Raw genomic sequence first — 20,418 nt, forward strand, 5'->3', positions numbered from 1 at the left:
TGAGCCACCATTTTAAAACAATGTTTTCACTCACAATTTGTCACAGCAATAACCAGGGCAACAAGACCACTTAAATGGCAGCACCTGACTAGCATGTTAGTCAACTGAATACACAAATCCTTTTTTTCCCTCTTGGTTCCCACATGGAATTAAAATATCTTGTATTCACCTTCTGAGACAAAGTAATTCTACAGTTAACCAGAATCGCCAACGTTAAAGATATAAAGAGGCAAAATTAAATCCCAATAGCTCAATTAATATATCACATCCAAGACACAGCCCTTAAAAGGCAAAATAAAAATTAAAAAATAATAAACTGGTATCCTTAAAACTAAAAAATATAGGATGCTTTTACAGCCCCCTGTGAGGTTTCTGCAAAAAGGAACATCTGAATACAACATGGCTTCATTTTCCTTACAAGGTGGTACTTGTTAATGTGCTAGCAATGTTCCTCATTAGTAAGGCCAAACAATTCTTTCCATCCCATCATGGTTTGCTTCTTCCTGGATCAGTAAAGAGATTAATGCGTTTCCTGCTATGTAAAGCAAGGGCTGGTTTGGTATCTTGACTGAACAGCAGCTGAAGCAATCCACCAATTTTCTGAGCAACAATGCAGAAATATTTAGCGTATTTTAAATGTTTCAGTGTTCTCTTTACAAGCTGTTGGGGGGTTTTTTTCCCCCCCTCCAGAGCTTCGCTCTTTTCATTCAAGTACGGATGGAGCATTTTCCTTTTTGCATTTATGGGATCACAGAAAATAATTGAATGTAAAGGAAACAACAGAACTATATGTTAGTTAGTTTGCCAATAAATTTACCAACACTTGCGTCAAAAATAAAATTAGCATATTTCACTGATTTTGGCCACAAGTGATAAAAGTCCTGAAATTCAGTAAGGAGATACCTTTTGTTAAATCTTTACTTATCAGAAAAAGGCAGAGTGCATAAGGTCTTTGCTGGTGCGCTCCTTTTTCACCGAAAAACGTTTCTTAATTTAAAGCAGTAGCTGTTACCTGACAAGCCAATGTGCACGGACTGTGCTCACCCTGTAATCTGTTGGCTAAGCCAGAGAGTAGGGACATGCAGAAGGTGTACTGGAAATAAAGCTTCTCAATTTCTTTTTTGTTTGTTTGTTATTAAACTGATCCGTGTTTATGTTTCAACCTTGGAGGGTCAGAGCTACTCCACTTTGAATTTTTGACCAACTTTAAATCGCAGAGTGAAAGAGTCCATTCTGTCACCTTACCCAAACACAGCCAATGAGGTCCAATTCCATCCTTGGAATGCTATTGTATATTACATGCAGAGCAGCATGGGTCATCTTTATCGGGTTGAGAAGCGTAGTTCATTTGTCTGACAATCTCTGCAAAGAGCTCGTCCACCATGGTTTTGCTTTTAGCAGACGTCTCCATAAAAGGACAACCCCATTCTTCAGCCAGAGCTCGGCCTTCACTGGAGGAAACTTCTCTCTCACTCTCCAAGTCCACTTTATTTCCAACCAAGATTACAGGTACCTTTTCATATCTGCAATAAATAGGTAAACAAATAAGGTTGAAGTCTTTGGGCATCTTTGCAAAGATAAAAGCAGTCAAGATTGCCTCTGCTCTCAGCCATTAGAGTAGTCTACAGCAGTGTTTCCCAACCTTGGCAACTTGAAGATATTTGGACTTCAACTCCCAGAATTTCCCAGCCTCCCAAGGACAATTCCATCTGTCCGTCCATAACCTTGGGGGGGAGTGTATTATTGACCCCCTTAGAGAGGGTCCGCAACTTGGGCATCCTCCTCGATCCACAGCTCACATTAGAGAAACATCTTTCAGCTGTGGCAAGGGGGACGTTTGCCCAGGTTTGCCTGGTGCACCAGTTGCGGCCCTATCTGGATCGGGAGTCACTGCTCACAGCCACTCATGCCCTCATCACCTCGAGGTTTGACTACTGTAATGCTCTCTACATGGGGCTACCTTTGAAAAGTGTTCGGAAACTTCAGATCGTGCAGAATGCGGCTGCAAGAGCAATCATGGGCTTCCCTAGGTATGCCCATGTTACACCAACACTCCGCAGTCTGCATTGGTTGCCGATCAATTTGCGGTCACAATTCAAAGTGTTGGTTATGACCTATAAAGCCCTTCATGGCATCAGACCAGATTATCTCTGGGACCGCCTTCTGCCGCATGAATCCCAGCGACCGGTTAGGTCCCACAGAATTGGCCTTCTCCAGGTCCCGTCAACTAAGCAACGTTGTTTGGCGGGACCCAGGAGAAGAGCCTTCTCTGTCGCGGCCCCGACCCTCTGGAACCAGCTCCCCCCAGATATCAGAGTTGCCCCCACACTCCTTGCCTTTCGCAAGCTCTTTAAAACCCACCTCTGTCGTCAGGCATGGGGGAATTGAAATTTCCCTTCCCCCTAGGCTTATAGAATTTATACATGGTATGTTTGTATGTATGAGTGGTTCTTTAAATTGGGGTTTTTTAGATTGTTTTTAATATTAGATTTGTTTGCATTGTCTTTTTATATTGTTGTTAGCCGCCCTGAGTCTTCGGAGAGGGGCGGCATACAAATCTAATAAATAATAATAATAAGTTGAAGTCCAGATATCTTCAAATTGCCAAGGTTGGGAAACACTGGTCTACAGCACAAAGGCATCATCTAATAAAATTCAAACTAGAGGACAGATCATTAAAGTTTTGCTCCAGAGGCAGGTAATCAATCTCAGAATTGTTTTTTCTACGCCCCCTAAAAACTGTGATTTGTTCACGTGCATGACTCTGGGTGGTTTACACCAATTTTTTAAAATTAGCAAAAAAACAAAACCTAGAAAGATACAGAATTTTTAAAAACCCTCTATATAAAATGACACATTCAGTAGCCAAGTTACTCACACAATCAAAACTTTCAGTATAAACCATCAAACTGCTTCTGAAAAACTTTCCAAGAAAACTGGACAGACCTATCCAGATAGTCTCTGAGAATTGGATATGATTGAACGGGACTAAAACAACTGTCTTCTTATCCTGCCCATTTCAATAATGATATCGAAATACAGTGGCACCTCTACTTAAGAACTTTTCTAGATAAGAGTCCCTCTTTTTTTAAGCTTTAAAGTTTTGGATTTGATTCTCCTCACCTGACCTTCTTCCTTCAGCAGTGACTCTCCTCCTCCTCCTCCTCTTCTTCCTCCTCCTCCTCCCACCCAAATTCCAAGCTTTTATTTCTTTCCTAATGGGTTTGCCTGCATTATTTGCTTTTACATTGATTCCTATGGGAAAAATTGCTTCTGCTTAAGAACGTTTCTACTTAAGAACCTGGTCACGGAAGGAATTAAGTTCTTAAGTAGAGGTACCACTATACTGAAATTCAGTATCCGTAATCCAGGGCACATACAGAATATATTACACTGCTCAAAAAAATAAAGGGAACATTCAAATTACACATCCTAGATAATTAATAACAATAATAATAATTTATTAGATTTGTATGCCGCCCCTCTCCACAGACTCGGGGTGGCTGACAACAATAATAACAATATGCAATAAAAAAATCTAATATTTAAAAGAAGAAGAAATATCTAAAAGCCCATTATATAAAACCATACAACACAAGCATACCAAACATAAAACTATATAACCCATCTCTGCTGTCAGGCATGGGGGAAGTGACACATCTCCCCTGGGCCTATACAGTTTATGCATGGTATGGTTGTGTGGGTTTTTTAGTGTTTTTTAAATTATTAGATTTGTTGTACATTGTTTTATTGTTGCTGTGAGCCGCCCCGAGTCTCTTCCCCTGGGGCCTGCCAGACGACATTGTTTAGTCGATGGGACCCGGAGAAGGCCAACTCTGTGGGACCTTATTGGCAGCTGGGATTCATGTGGCAGAAGACAGTCTCGGAGGTATTCTGATCTGATGCCATGAAGGGCTTTATAGGTCATTACCAACACTTTGAATTGTGACTAGAAATTGATCGGCAGCCAGTGCAGGCCACGGAGTGCTGGAGAGGCGTGGGCGAACCTAGGTAAGCCCACAATAGCTCTCGCGGCCGCATTCTGCACGATCTGAAGTTTCCGAACACTTTTCAGAGGTAGACCCATGTAGAGAGCATTACAGTAGTCGAGCCTCAATGTGATGAGGGCATGAGTGACTGTGAGCAGTGACTCCCGGTCCAAATAGGGCCGAACCTGATGCACCAGGCGAACCTGGGCAAACGCCCCCCTCGCCACAGCTGAAAGATGTTGCTCTAATGTGAGCTGTGGATCGAGGAGGACGCCCAAGTTGCAGACCCTCTCCGAGGGGGCCAATAATTCCCCCCCCCTGGGGTAATGGACGGAAAGATGGAAATGTCCTTGGATAGCCACTCCGTCTTGTCAGGGTTGAGTTTGAGCTTGTTGACACCCATCCAGACCCCAACAGCCTCCAGGCACCGGCACATCACTGCCACTGCTTCGCTGACTGGACCGGAGATCTGAATGAATGAAATATTCTCATTGAATACTTTGTTCTGTACAAAGCTGAATGTGCTGACAACAAAATGAAACTGATTGTCAATCAGTGTTGCTTCCTAAGTGGTGAGTTTGATTTCGCAGAAGTTTGATTTACTTGGAGTTATAGTCTGTTGTTTAAGTGTTCCCTTTATTTTTTTGAGCAGTATATTTTGAGTGGTTTGGATGCAGTACTGCAGGCTACTTCTGCAGACTGCTAGCTGCCAGCATTTCAATTCTCGGTTCATGGTTGACTCAGCTTTTTATTCTTCCGAAGTCAGTAAAATGAGGACCCGATTGTTGGGGGCAATAGACTGGCTCTCTCTTAAAGAGAGCTCTTAAGTGATGTTGCAATTTCTATCTTGCATACATGAGCACTGCCTAGGGACTGTACATATCAGCAGGATAAAAATTCAACAGACTGAATCACTGCAATTATTTTTATGAACTCTATGAAATGACATTGAATCCTTTTAGAATTCTATTTTTGCAACCATCAACAGTTTCACTGTTCTAACTAGCAGAATAATGTCTCTTCATATAAAAGCTTGAATAAGTTAATAAAGACCGCCAGTATCTTTATAATTTTTGGAAAAACAAGTGTAATTTTTCATATATTGTATATACAGTAGTGCAATCCAAAATACAACAATCATCTTTATTCCTTGGAAAATAGTCCATGCAACAGTATTATACAATCTATTTTTTAAAGTTAATTGTAATGTATAAATCCGTCCCTTATCACTTAGCTTTGTGGCTCAGAATCTACAAGCAATACAGGCAGTGAAGGGCTGCAAAAAATGTACTACCATACTGCAGCCATGGCTTATTTTGTGGGTGTGGCTTACTGGCCATGTCACCAGGTGGGAGTGCCTTGACGATCATGTGACTGGGGGGTGGCTTAAAGATCACGTGACTAGCTTAAAGGTGGCCAACTTGACGTCACTCACATCAAGGGTTTGGGTTAGGGTGCCTAGTACCCTCCTAACCTCAAAGAGATATAATTTCCCTTACTATTATTGAACTTCCAAAATATACTATTTTATTCTATGTGTATATGCAATATGTGTACATAAATATGATACACAGGCACACAAAAATATATATTATCTACTTGTTCTGCCGGGCTCTCTGGTAGAAGCCTCCCGAAAATTCACAGGTACAAATTTCAGACACACACACATTTGAAAGTTCAAAACAATGTCGTTTATCACAAAATTCAAAAGAAAGAAAGCACCCTTTTTGTATTGCAAAGAGCACTCTTCCCCAAAACAACCTTGTAGGCTGTACAAGTCCCTTAATCAGTCCTTAAGTACTTAGCTAGTAGCTGTGAAGGAAAGTCACAGCCCTCCTTCTTCCCACGAAATGAAATACACACACACTTTACTCTACTTTGGTGTCAAAGGCGTGAAAAATCCACAAAGTTCAGAAACAGTGAGGCACGATCCTGAAGAACTACAATCAGATAATCTTCCACAAGGGGCAAACTAGCACACTGCTATTTATAGCAGCAGCTCTAATTACTGGAGCCCCACCCAAACACAGGTGGCCTCTCTTATCTCCTGTAATATTTCCTCAATTGGTCTCTTCGATGCATATGTCTGCGCCTGCGTGGGTCTAACACTTCGTCATCTGAATCGACCAAAGATAATGGTGATTGGCTTCTTGGGCTGTGTGCCAAGCCCCCCTCTTCCAAGTCACCCCCACCTTCTTCTTCCTCCAAGGAAACTGCACTCCCTGACTCTGACGGCAACAAAACAGGCCTAGGACATGTTGACGTTTCCCCTGCATCCACCTCCACATTCCCTGGGGCAGGAGCTGGGCCAGAGCCAACCACAACATCTACTATATATTATCTACTATATATATATATACTATGTGTAAGAACAAACACATGCAGCTCTTCTAAAATTATACACATTCAACCTCATTTACCATGATAAGTAAAATATACCCATAACCCATAAGGGGAAAAATGTGTTCTTGTCAAATACATTTACTCGGTTTTGAAGAAAGGAACAATAGTTTCACATTCGTATCATTACTGTAGGCTGAGGAAAAAAATGTGGTGCATTTGCATTACTTTCTTGGGTGACCCTGGTATATGTCAACCAAACTAGAAAAACAAAATGTCAATCCTTTTCATATTACCTGCATTCTTCCCCATGACCAGGAGGGGGTGGCAGCAATTTTTCCACCTATCAAATGTTTTTAAAAGGCTGCAGCTCACAAAAGCTTATGCCTTTTAATAAAACATGTTGTTGGGGGAAAAAAATCCTACTAGGGTGTTCCTAATGTATTTCTGCCATAGATTAATACAGCCTTCCTCCTACAGCATCCCGCACATTCTGTGACTGATTATACCCTGCTAACTCTAGATTGTCAAGAAGCTAAAATGTAATGATATTTGCATATCCTGACTAAATGTATGCATGTTGAGAGAAAAATATAGGTCTGGTCCCATCTATCATAGAGGAAACAGCACAGTTGTATTTAATAAAAATTCAAGGTTAAGCAATTCTGATTCTGTTTAACTCAAAATAAAATGTTCAAATGCATATTGCATAACATTTTGAAAAAAAACAAACAGAAATTTGGGAAGCCCAAAAATAAAAACTGCAGGATCAAGTGTCTATGTTGCCTGGATATTTCCCTCAAGTATTTTTCTTTCACTCTTTGCACTTAACCTTGGAAGGAAGTACAGTGTTCCCTCGCTTTTCGCGGGGGATGCGTTCCGAGACCGCCTGCGAAAGTTGAATTTCCGCGAAGTAGAGATACGGACGTAAATACACTATTTTTGGCTATGAACAGTATCACAAGCCTTCCCTTAACACTTTAAAACCCTAAATTGAAATTTTCCATTCCCTTAGCAGCCATTCAGATTATTACTCACCATGTTTATTTATTAAAGTTTATTAAAAAAAATATTTATTAAAGGCAGATAAAAGTTTGGCGATGACATATGACGTCATCGGGTGGGGAAAACCGTGGTATAGGGGAAAACCCCGCAAAGTATTTCTTAATTAATATTTTTGAAAAACCGTGCTATAGACTTTCCACGAAGTTTGAACCCACGAAAATCGCGGGAACACTGTATATCCAGAATATCTCCGAGACCGCCTTCTGCCGCACGAATCCCAGCGACCGATTAGGTCCCATAGAGTGGGCCTTCTCTGGGTCCCGTCAACTAAACAATGTCGATTGGCGGGACCCAGGGGAAGAGCCTTCTCTGTGGCGGCCCTGACTCTCTGGAACCAGCTCCCCCCAGAGATTAGAACTGCCCCTACCCTCCTCGCCTTTAGCAAACTCCTAAAAACCCACCTTTGTCGTCAGGCATGGGGGAACTGAGATATCTCCCCCGGGCCTATACAATTTATGTATGGTACGCTTGTGTGTATGTCTGTTTAATAATGGGGTTTTTAAATATTTTAAATTGTAAATTATTAGATTTGTTATAAACTGTTTTTATTGTGTTGTGAGCCGCCCCGAGTCTACGGAAAGGGGCGGCATACAAATCTAATAAATAAACAAACAAACAAATAAATAAATAAGTGCAGAATGAAATAAATAAAATGTTAAATATTAAGTGGATAATTACAAAAGAAATAGCGATATTAATTAAACAAAGAGAATTAAGAGATTTTAAAGAAATAAAAACTGCAGCACTGGAAAGCGCTCAAGCGGGAGTGGTAATGGGTTGGAAAGAGTCTATAAAATGGACATTACAGAACTGGTACTGGTACATAGTGGATCACATTCATTTTGAAATCATGGAAACAAGATTAAATAACTTTGATGAAAATAAATTGGAGAAGCTGATGGCACGATGGAATAAGGTGAAAGGTTTTATGCTGAGTAGAATCTGTGACGAAAATGTGAAAAATAAACTCCAATCACTCTTTTAATAATAACAAATGCAAAGTAGAGCTAAGGAAATAAAAATATAAACTAGTAAATATTTGAAACCCCCGCAATTGGTGGTGGTGGTGATGGTATTGTCAGTCGGGTGATGGGCACATGCACTGTGCACTGTTTTATGTTTGTTTATGTAACTTTTATGTGCAAAACCAATTAAAAATATATTTTTAAAAAAACCTTCATTCTTTGCAAGGTGATAACAAATTTTGATTTAAGACCCACTCATACATGGAGTTCCTTGGGGGGAGCCTAAATAACCTTACAGATCTGTGAGAAAGTAAAATAGAAAGAGGAGAACATACCATCTAGTCTTAACAAAGAGAACTACTAGGGTGACATGATAGCAGTCTTCATAGAGAGGACAAGATCAACCTATTCTCCAAAGCATCTGAGGGCAAGACAAGAAGACGACGGATGGAAACTTAACAAAGAGAGATCCAACTAGAATTAAGGAGAAATTTCCTGTTGGTCAAGAAAAACTGATTTAATTGTGGAACAGCTTGCCCTCTGAAGTTGTGGATGCTCCATCAGTGGACATTTTCAAGAAGATGGTATACTGCAGACATTCTCAACCTTTCTAAAGCCGCAGCCCCTTAGTACAGTTCCTCATGTTATGGTGACTCTCAACCATAAGTCTATTGCCAATTCTCCCAGATGATTGGCAGGAAGGTCAGAGGGACACCCCCACTGTAAACACCTGATTGGTCGGATTGTAAAAATATGTTCCAATTAAAATCTCTTAGTATAAATCAAAATAAAGTTATATACAATAGAAATTTGGACCAAAATCAATACAATTCCTGTCTGAGTTCAATCCACTTGATAATTACTAATAACTTACTAATACCATAACTCTCAAATACTTCTCACTCACAAAAATAATAAACAGAATCAAGCTAAGTCATCACAACACATACTCCTGTTAATCTGCAGGTACTACCCCCACCCTCTCTTTTCTTTCTTTCTCTTTGTTTCCTTTCCTCTTTCTTTTCTTTTCTATCCCACTTCCAACTATCTTTCCTTTCCCCGTTTCCCTTGGACTACTAAATACTAGTTATAAGACTATCCAAATAAGAATATTGAATACAAAATAGTTACCTATAGAGAAATATTTGGAATGTATATACAGTGGTCCCACGATTATTGTGAGGGTTCCGTTCCAGGACCCCTCGCAATGATCGGTTTTTCGCGAAGTAGCGCTGTGGAAGTAAAAACACCATCTGCGCATGCGCAGATGGTGTTTTTACTTCCGCCGCAGCAGCGAGGAGCCGAAGATTAGGGTTTCCCCGCCGCCCACGCAAACTCCTCGCTGCTGCCGCGCCCGCCGCTTGCCTGCCCGCGCGCCCACCCTTCGCCCGCTCGCGCCGCTTCCCATCTGAGTCCTGAAGCGAACTTCCGGAAGTTCGCCTTTGACGTTTGGCTTCGGGACTCAGTTGGGAAGCCGCGCGGTTGTTTTAAAACGTCGCCGCCGGCATGGGGGGCTTGCCAGCACCCCCCCGAACCCGGGTGGCCGGGCGAGCAGCGAGCGAACGGCGGGTGGCTGGGCGAAGGGCGGGCGAAGGGCGGGCGCTGGGGGGGCTTCTCACCCTCCCGCCAGCAAGAGGGGGAAGACCCAGGGAAGCCGCCCAGCAGCTGATCTGCCCGGCGCCATATACGCATGTGTGGCCATAGAAAAAAAGGCGTGCATGCGCAGATGGTGTTTTTACTTCCAGGTTGAAAAATCGCCATATAGCCGTTCGCAATGATCGGGATCGCAATACCCGGGGGATCACTGTACAACAATACATATAACCTACTGTATAAAAATATTGTTTACCCCATCCCCCTCCTATTTCTCTTTTTGTACTCCCATCCCCCTTTCCCTTTTTTTAATAACCTAATAAAGTATATTTTTTAAAAAAAAATGTTCCAAGGCGCCAGAATAGAAGCTTTAGTTCCTAACACCATGGGAAATGTGTCTCTTCCCATGGTCTTAGGTGACTCCTGTGAAACGGTGGTCCCAACCCCCAGGTTGAGAACCACTATTACTTGAACAGGGAAAGACCTCCAAGGTCAGGATTCTGCAAATAAAACCTGCACACTTTTCTCTTTCATGGTGTTAAGCCAATTCACTGCTTTGAAGACAAGGGTTCAGGGAATTTGAGAGGTGCAAAATCTCTAAGCAAAGACACAAGTTTCTTCCCAGATTTTTTGTCTACCTGCAATAATGCTTCCACATCAAAGACCCCAGACTGGGAGCATGGGAAACACATCCTGTATTATACACTAAATTGTCACTCTGCATCTTCTTTTCCTGCTTTCTACATGAGAAGAAGCAAAGATATTTAAATATGTTAAAGGGTTAAATAAGGTTCAGGAGAGAAGTGTTTTTAATAGGAAAGTGAACATAAGAACAAGGGGACACAATCTGAAGTTAGTTGGGGGAAAGATCAAAAGAAACCTGAGAAAATATTATTTCACTGAAAGAGTAGTAGATCCTTGGAACAAACTTCCAGCAGACGTGGTTGGTAAATCCACAGTAACGGAATTTAAACATGCCTGGGATAAACATATATCCATTGTAAGATAAAATACAGGAAATAGTATAAGGGCAGACTAGATGGACCATGAGGTCTTTTTCTGCCGTCAGTCTTCTATGTTTCTATGATATACCAAAATGTCCTACCTGTTAACGACTACTTCACCTTCAACCTCAACAACACACGAGCACGAAATAGATTTAAACTAAATGTCAACCGCTCCAAACTTGACTGCAAAAAATAGGACTTCAGCAACAGAGTAATCAACGCTTGGAATGCACTACCTGATTCTGTGGTTTCTACTCCTAACCCCAAAACCTTTAACCTTAGACTATCTACAATTGATCTCTCCTCCTTTCTAAGAGGTCTGTAAGGGGCGTGCATAAGTGCACCATTGTGCCTACCGTCCCTGTCCTATTGTAACTGATGGCAGGCTGCCCGGATTCAGTATAATAATGTGTTATAGTTACAAAGTTTTTTTTCAAATAAGATGCAGTAATAACCCCGAACAGAGAATACAAATGTCACTGCCTCAGCATTTACTGTGATTTTCTTCATTTACAGTACAGTGGGACCTCAGCATTCATTGTTAATTGGTTCTGGGAGGCAGGATGAGTACCAAACAGGTTTTTCCTATAAAGAATAAAGTAGTGAGTCACAAAGAAGCTGACACCGACAGGTTCTAGCTTGTGCTTGAGTACCAGACAAATGATGAGTATTGGGGGAAAAATTGCATCAAAATGCACTGAGTACCAAATTCGATGAGATTCAAAGCAGTTGCATACCAAGGCTCTGTTGTATAACAGGCAAAATTATTCATCTGTTCAACTGATCCTTGTCTATAAGCATTTTACAATTACAAGAATTATCAGCATATCCACCGTGTCTTTCTAAACAGCCTTTTGAATCGCTTGTCATTTAAGGCAGGGGTCCCCAACCACCGGGCCGCGGACCAGTACCGGGCTGTGTGGCATGTTGCACCGGTCCGTGGAGTCAGCAGCTGCCGGCCCTCATGCCGCCACCCCCTCCCTCCAGCGCTTCGCCTCCCGCCGGGCAAGAGGCCTCGGGAGGCAGGTTCTGCCGGCCACAGGACGATGGATGGGACAGAGGGGCGGGAAGGACCGAGAGGCTCAAGCCTCTTTTGGCTTCTGCCGCGGGACGCTTTTGCGTTTTTGGCTGGGGGGAGGCAGGAGGGCCAGCCTGACCCCCTCTCTCCAGTGCTTAGCTCCCGCTGGGCAAGAGGGCTTGGGAGGCAGGTTCTGCCGGCCACAGGACGGTGGCGGGAAAGAGGGGCGGGGAGGACCAGCACCCCCATGCTTAATCCCGCCCCCAACCACGCCCCTTTCCGCCCCCACTGGGCCATAGAAAAATTGTCTTGCTGAAACTGGTCCCTGGTGGAAAAAACGTTGGGGACCACTGATTTAAGGGATAGATGCAATTCTCTTTGCAAAAATATGGGGGTACTTTATCTCTGTTGTCTGGGCTTCTTTTTTCTTTTAATCTATTTTATAATGCTGGGATTTCCTAATGACCCCTAGCCAGGGGAAATAACAATGGGTGCAGAAATGGATAATCTAACCCAAGTAATTAAAAAATATAGATAAGCGAGAGTATACTAACTGTTGGGATAGGTTCTATGATTGGATGGAAAAAAGCAAAAATAAGAGAGTTAATAAATGTTAGATAATTTGGAGAGTAAATGTCAGAGGTATCGGTCATAAAAGGAAAAAAAGAAAAAGACATACCTGAATAAGATCATTGCTAAGATTTGATGTATATTATGTAAATATAATAATAATAATAATAATAATAATAATAATAATAAAAAATAATAATAATAGCAATAATAATAGTAATAGAAACATAGAAACATAGAAGACTGACGGCAGAAAAAGACCTCATGGTCCATCTAGTCTGCCCTTATACTATTTTCTGAATTTTATCTTACAATGGATATATGTTTATCCCAGGCATGTTTAAATTCAGTTACTGTGGATTTACCAACCACGTCTGCTGGAAGTTTATTCCAAGCATCTACTACTCTTTCAGTAAAATAATATTTTCTCATGTTGCTTTTGATCTTCCCCCCAACTAACTTCAGATTGTGTCCCCTTGTTCTTGTGTTCACTTTCCTATTAAAAACATTTCCCTCCTGGACCTTATTTAACCCTTTAATATATTTAAATATTTCGATCATGTCCCCCCTTTTCCTTCTGTCCTCCAGACTATACAGATTGAGTTCATTAAATCTTTCCTGATACGTTTTATGCTTAAGACCTTTCACCATTCTTGTAGCCCGTCTTTGGACCCGTTCAATTCTGTCAATATCTTTTTGTAGGTGAGGTCTCCAGAACTGAACACAGTACTCCAAATGTGGTCTCACCAGCGCTCTATATAGCGGGATCATAATCTCCCTCTTCCTGCTTGTTATACCTCTAGCTATGCAGCCAAGCATCCTACCCCTAAATAATAGTAATAATAGTAATAATAGTAATAATAATAATAATAATCTGCAGAGAGGGGCGGCATACAAATCCAATAAATAAATAAATAAATAAATAAATTTGTATGCCGCCCCTCTCCGAAGACTCCAAGTTTGTACCCACACCCATAATTCAATGCCCCGAGATGGCAAAAATGGCCTCCATGCCCCCTTAGAGGCCCTCTGTGGAGGCCAGAAACAGCCCATTTCCTAAACTGTGGTAGGCCCATTTTTTACCCTCTCCAGGCTCCAGAAGCCAAAATGACGTCCCCCATTCCACTGGAGACTCTCTGGAAACCAAAAGTACTCTCCCAAAGCCTCCAGGTGAGCCACAATTCAGCTGGCTGGCATGCACATTGGGATGACTAAGAGCGGGTAATGGCTCACGTGCCAGCAGATATGGCTCCATAGGTTCGCCATCACTGTTCTAGAGCATTCTTCCCCAATTTTTCCGAGCTTGTGGCCCAATGCAGGGCTGGGGTGGGGAGAGGGAATGGTTTTGTGCAAGAAACAGGTGTGCGCAAAGCTTCATTTGCGTGAGTGGTGGGTGCAAGCGATGGCACCCCCACTTGGCATCCACCTGTGGGAGTCAGGCTACATGAGTAGGCTAGCCTGTGGCCTGGTTAGAAATATGCCATGGCTCAGTAATGGGCCGCAGCCCACAGGTTGGGGACCCCGTTCTTGGATACACAAGGCTGTATAGATGAGATTACTTTACCAAGTTTTGTATTTCCTTAAGAGATAAAAATTGAAATTATGCAATGTAGGGTCTTCCTTATTTTTCCATTACAGAATTTAACTTTGGTTCTAATCTTTATAGTATAAAGGGACCGCCTTCTGCTGCACGAATCCCAGCGACCAGTTAGGTCCCACAGAGTGGATCTTCTCCAGGTCCTGTCAACTAAAGAATGTCGCTTGGCGGGACCCAGGGGAAGAGCCTTCTATGTGGCGGCCCCGGCCCTCTGGAACCAACTCCCCCCAAAGATTAGAATTGTCCCCACCCTCCTTGCCTTTCGTAAGCTGCTTAAAACCCACTTCTGCCGTCAGGCATGGGGGAATTGAGATCCTCTTCCCCCTAGGCCTTTACAATTCTATGCATGGTATGTATGTATGGTTGGTTTTTTATATTAATGGATTTTTAATTGTTCCTAATCAGACTACTATTGTACACTGCTTTATTGTTACTGTTAGCCGCCCCGAGTCTCCGGAGAGGAGCGGCATACAAATCAAATCAAATCAAATCAAATCAATATGTGTGCCCACATCCATAATTCAATGGAACACCCCCTCATGGTCGCACGGTGGATTTGGTAGACCGTTTGTCACCCTAGGAGCCTGGGGAGGGTGAAAATGGCCTTACCCACCCACCCGGATGCCAGAAAGCAACATTCCCTCTAAGCCGCGTGGTTATTATTTATTTATTTATTATTTGGATTCGTATGCCGCCCCTCTCCGAAGACTCCAATTAATTAAAATCCAATTAATTAAAATATTTAAAGATTTAAAAAACCCCATATACTAACAGACACCCACACAAGCATACCATGTATAACTTAAACATGCCCAGGGGGAGATGTTTCAATTCCCCCATGCCTGACGGCGAAGGTGGGTTTTAAGGAGTTTACGGAAGGCAGGAAGAGTAGGGGCAGTTCTAATCTCCGGGGGGAGTTGGTTCCAGAGAGCCGGTGCCGCCACAGAGAAGGCTCTTCCCCTGGGGCCCGCCAACCGACATTGTTTAGTTGACGGGACCCGGAGAACGCCCACTCTGTGGGACCTAATCGGTCGCTGGGATTCGTGCGGCAGGAGGCGGTCTCGGAGATATTCTGCTCCAATGCCATGAAGGGCTTTAAAGGTCATAACCAACACTTTGAATTGTGATCGGAAATTGATCGGCAGCCAATGCAGACTGCGGAGTGATGGTGAAACATGGGCATACCTAGGTAAGCCCATGACTGCTCTCGCAGCTGCATTTTGCACGATCTGAAGTTTCCGAACACTTTTCAAAGGTAGCCCCATGTAGAGAGCATTACAGTAGTCGAACCTCGAGGTGATGAGGGCATGAGTGACTGTGAGCAATGAGTCCCGGTCCAGATAGGGCCGCAACTGGTGCACCAGGCGAACCTGGGCAAACGCCCCCCTCGCCACAGCTGAGAGATGGTTTTCTAGTGTGAGCTGTGGATCGAGGAGGACCCCCAAGTTGCGGACCCTCTCTGAGGGGGTCAATAATTCCCCCCCCCCAGGGTAATGGATGGACAGGTGGGATTGTCCTTGGGAGGCAAAACCCACAGCCACTCCGTCTTATCCGGGTTGAGTTTGAGTCTGTTGACACCCATCCAGGCCCCAACAGCCTCCAGGCACATCACTTCCACCGCTTCGTTGACTGGGCATGGGGTGGAGATGTAAAGCTGGGTATCATCAGCATATTGATGATACCTCACCCCATGTCCTTGGATGATCTCACCCAGCGGTTTCATGTAGATGTTGAATAGCAGGGGGGAGAGGACCGACCCCTGAGGCACCCCACAAGGGAGAGACCTCGGAGCCGACCTCTGACCCCCCACTAACACCGACTGCGACCGGCCAGAGAGGTAGGAGGAGAACCACTGAAGGACAGTGCCTCCCACTCCCAACCCCTCCAGCCGGTGCAGAAGGATACCATGGTCGATGGTATGGAAAGCCGCTGAGAGGTCGAGGAGCACCAGGACAGAGGATAAACCCCTGTCCCGGGCCCGCCAGAGATCATCCATCAACGCGACCAAAGCGGTTTCTGTGCTGTAACCGGGCCTGAAACCCGACTGCTGGGGACCTAGATAATCGGCTTCTTCCAAGGACCGTTGGAGCTGGAGTGCCACCACCTTCTCAACAACCTTCCCCATAAAGGGAAGGTTGGAGACTGGACGATAGTTATTAAGTATGGCTGGGTCCAGGGAAGGCTTCTTGAGGAGGGGGCGCATGAGCGCTTCTTTATAGAGTGTTGGAAAAACTCCCCTCCCCAAGGAAGCGTTGGTAATCTCCTGGGCCCAGCTCCGTGTCACCTCCCTGCTGGCCGAAACCAACCAGGAGGGACACGGATCCAGTAAACAGGTTGCCCACATAACAGCGTTTGGTGGTTTCCAACTGCCGCACACCGTTTTCTAACATCAGAGGCTGCGCGATTGCGTGCCCGCGGATGTGACTAGAGAAGGGTGCACAGTAGTTTCCAATTGTCGCAAGCTATTTTCTAACGTTCGAGGGATCATTAACCAGAAGACCCATGTTTTGCCCTCCCCAACTTCCAGAGGCTTTACTGGAAGCTGGGGAGGGCAAAAAAGACCCCCCCCAGGCCTTCTGCAGGCCAGAAACACCCTTTTAGAGCCTTTGCATGAGTCCTTTACTTATACCGCCAGGCATGGGGGAGTTGAGATATTTCTTCCCACTAGGCCATTACAATTTATGCATGGTATGTTTGTGTGTATGTTTGGTTTTATAATAAGGGTTTTTAGTTGTTTTAGTATTGGATTGTTACCTGCTGTTTTTATCATTGTTGTTAGCCACCCCAAGTCTACGGAGAGGGGCGGCATACAAATCCAATTAATAATAATAATAATACTTCAAAGTTACACTGAACAAATTCTACTTGTAATATGATTTCAAAGATATCATGATCATACACAGATAGATACACACAGAGTCATGTAATAGCTTTTGGGATGCTTGGCAACTGACTCACATTCAAAGTTGTTTGCAACGAACTGCAGTCATGACTGTAATTGCTTGCTTTTTTTGCCAACTTCCAGCATTGGGTAAAATGGATTTTCTTAATAATAATACAGCATTCACTTCATGACTCCCCCCAAAATGTCATAAAATCAACTCTAATCATGACCTGCTTAAAGCACCACGATTTGTGACCATAGTTTCGAATGCAACACACTGAGGATTCCAGTATCGCATTAAATCATTTATACCAGTCGTTTTGATGCTTAATTCGTTTCTACAACTTTTCAAATCGTTGTTCAGCTGTAGAAAACGAGAAATGCAAAACAACTGGTTTAATGCGAAGATAAATCATTCACATATGCACACATCCGTGTGAACACATGACAAACAGAGGAACAGAGAGTGCGGTGCGGATGTCAAGATCTGTGGAGCAGAAACATTCAGATTGTTTAAAATCCATACATCAAAATAACCTGAAAAACAATATGTGGGGAGAAATGTAAAGTAATATAATACAGTATAAATACACACACACAGCATTCTTAGGGGCATGTTGCAGAGGTTATGTAGGCTGATAAAATGCCATGCAGAGCACCGGAAGTAGATGGAAGGAGGAACCAAAAGCTCTCTGTGTGCCTGGAAAAAGAATTAAATATACACAAGGGCAGAGAGGACAGAGAGAGCTGGATGCAAGGCACTCCATGGATGAATAACCATAAGATTGAGAAAAAAAGAACGACAAGATCGATTTGCTCCATGCGAATGGCAGCACATTTGGATAACAGAGATATGGATTAGACAATAGGGATTCCAGAGGTGCAGATCTCTGCAAGAGGCTATTGGCCAGTCTCTCTGCAGCAGTCAAAAGAAGAAGAGCTGCAGGCAGAGATGGATGGATGAAAACAGGCATGAGTCAGAAGGAGGCTGAATCAATGGGGCTTACATCACGGAGGAGGCACTTGCCCGGGCAGAACATTTTGATATAAGGAGGAATAAGAGGAACTGTTCCACAGGGCAACTGAATTGCACTGGTGTGTGTGTGTGTGAAATTCATACAGAGGAAAAGCAGATGTGAGTTGAAGAAACAAGCCTTATCAGGAGCAGGAAAGGATGATGGGTCCGCGGTTTCTGCAAAGCAAACAAGGCTTCTGGGAAACGGAGTGTGCTCTCTCTCCCTCCCTCCCAACACCCCCTCTGTGTGATTCATATAGGGGAAAAGCAGATGGGAGTTGCAGAAACCTAGCTTTATCAGGAGAAAGGAAGGATGATGGGTCCGTGGTTTCTGCAAAGCAAACAAGCTTCTGGGAAACTGAGCTGTGTGTGTGTGTGTGTGAGAGAGAGAGAGATATTTTCATACAGGGGGAAAGTAGATGGGAGTTGCAGAGACCTAGCTTTATCAGGAGGAAGGAAGGATGATCAGTCCAGTTTCTGCAAAGCAAACAAGGCACCTGGGAAACTGAGCTCTCTCTCTCTCTCTCTGTGTTTGTGCCTGTGTGTGTGTGTGTGTGTGAGAGAGAGAGAGAGAGAGAGAGAGAGAGAGATTCATACAGGGGGGAAAGCAAAAGGGAGTTGCAGAATAGGAGCCCTATCAGGAGGAAAGGATGATGGGTCCAGTTTCTGCAAAGCAAACAAGGCTTCTGGGAAACTGATCTCTGTGTGTGTGTGTGTGTGTGTGCGCGCGTGTGTGTGTAAGAGAGAGAGATTCATACAGGGGAAATGCAGATGATAGTTGCAGAAGCCTAGGTTTATCACAGGATGGATGATGGGTCCACGGTTTCTGGGAAACTGAGATCTGTGTGTGTGTGTGTGAGAGAGAGAGGGGGGGGGATGATGGGTCCACGGTTTCTGCAAAACAAACAAGGCTTCTGGGAAACTCATCTCTCTCTCTCTGCGAGTGTGTGTGTGTGAGAGAGAGATTGATTCATATAGGGGAAAACAGATGGGAGTTGCAGAAACCTAGCCTTATCAGGAAGGACCTCAGGAGGAAGGAGGTCCACGTTTTCTGCAAAGCAGGCAAGGCTTCTGGGAAATTGCTGGCCACCACCAAAGGATCCCAAAGGAGGAAGGAGCGGGAAGGGGGCAGGATCTTGGGGGGGGGGGGCTATGAAAGAGGGCAAGAAGCAGGGATCCCTCTCTCTCTCTGGGTTCAAGGCGGCCTGCCTCCCTCCCCTGCCCTGATCCCCACCCACGTTTCCTTCTCGCCCGCCTCACCTCTTGACGCGGATGATCTGGTCGCGCATGGGGCGGATGTCCTGGAAGCTCTGCTGGTTGACCAGGCTGTAGACCAAGATGAAGCCCTGCCCGTTCTTGATGTAGAGATCCCGCATGGAGGCGAACTGCTCGGTGCCGGCGGTGTCGAGGATCTCCAGCACGGAGGGCGAGGCGTCCACCTCGATCTCCTTGCGGTAGAAGTCTTCGATGGTGGGGTCGTACTTCTCGATGAAAGTGCCCGTCACGAACTGCACCGTGAGCGCCGACTTGCCCACCCCGCCCGAGCCCAGCACCACCACCTTGTACTCCCGCATCCTCTTCCCACGCCGAAACGCCGCCGTCGAACGACGCTCATCCGCCGCCTCGGGCGTCACCCGGCCGCCGCTGCCGCCGCCATCGCATCTTCCGCCGCCGACGCCGCCATGGCTTTGAAACGACGAGGGAATCCAAAGGGCGGAACGGGAACGCTTGGACTCGAGGCGATGGCCGGAACCGCCTTCGAGGGACCACGCCGAAGGTGGGGGCGGCGGTGGCGGCACTGGCACTACTGCCGCCGCTGCTGCTGCTGGCGCTGCCAGGAGGCCGAACTTCCCGCCCCCTCATTAGCCCGTAACCGAGGGAACGACCAATCAGATCGTTCCATCACGTGGTTGGAAGGGGTTCGCCTCCGCCAATGGGCGCCGGCCGGAGGATCTGAGCGACGGGCGCTCCCCCTTCCTTCCTGTCTTTCTTTTCTCTCTCTCTCTCTCGCTTCCCTCCCCCTTCTCTGCTTCTCCGCCTCTTTCTCCTTGTAACCTAGGAAACAGAAACCCGCCTTTTTCTCCCCTGCCCCCCCCCCACTACCACCACGTAGGCCAGGGCGAATTTCGAGGCCCGTCCGTTTCTAATAGGCCTCCCGTGGAGAAGGGCATTTCCCCTCACGGGCATGCAACCGAGCGGGCCAATCAGCTGGCGAGAAGCGACGACGGCGGCGGGTGTTCTTGCTGCTGTTGGGCGCGCGGGAGCCGGACAATAAAAAGTGTCTTTTGGGATTGTCTCTTTGTTCCTGGTTATTAAAATGTCACGCTTTGCTCTGGCTTGGGCATGGGAGAGATTACTGTTAAAGCTTTCTTTAA

The 20,418-nt window shown here is 44.8% G+C and overlaps 1 protein-coding gene across 1 annotated transcript; it reads right to left on the reverse strand.

Moving 5' to 3' along the window:
* Positions 1-10: 10 nt before the first annotated feature.
* Positions 11-19,896, reverse strand: RAP2A (RAP2A, member of RAS oncogene family). Its single transcript, XM_070751275.1, has 2 exons — positions 19,304-19,896; positions 11-1,523 (listed from the first exon to the last, which is right to left on the reverse strand). The coding sequence occupies exons 1-2, from the start codon at positions 19,615-19,617 to the stop codon at positions 1,286-1,288; spliced, it is 552 nt and encodes a 183-aa protein (XP_070607376.1). The 5' UTR covers positions 19,618-19,896; the 3' UTR covers positions 11-1,285.
* Positions 19,897-20,418: the final 522 nt, after the last annotated feature.

The sequence above is a fragment of the Erythrolamprus reginae genome, chromosome 4 (assembly GCF_031021105.1).
Source record: "Erythrolamprus reginae isolate rEryReg1 chromosome 4, rEryReg1.hap1, whole genome shotgun sequence".
Lineage (NCBI taxonomy): Eukaryota > Metazoa > Chordata > Lepidosauria > Squamata > Dipsadidae > Erythrolamprus > Erythrolamprus reginae.

What these genes read in the sequence shown, in the direction of transcription:
- RAP2A (XM_070751275.1), bottom strand. Translation starts at nt 19,617, where the DNA reads ATGCGGGAGTACAAGGTGGTGGTGCTGGGCTCGGGCGGGGTGGGCAAG. An exon ending in CAGATCATCCGCGTCAAGAG is followed by an intron (nt 1,524 to 19,303) that starts GTGAGGCGGGCG and finishes TATTTATTGCAG; the next exon opens with ATATGAAAAGGTACCTGTAA.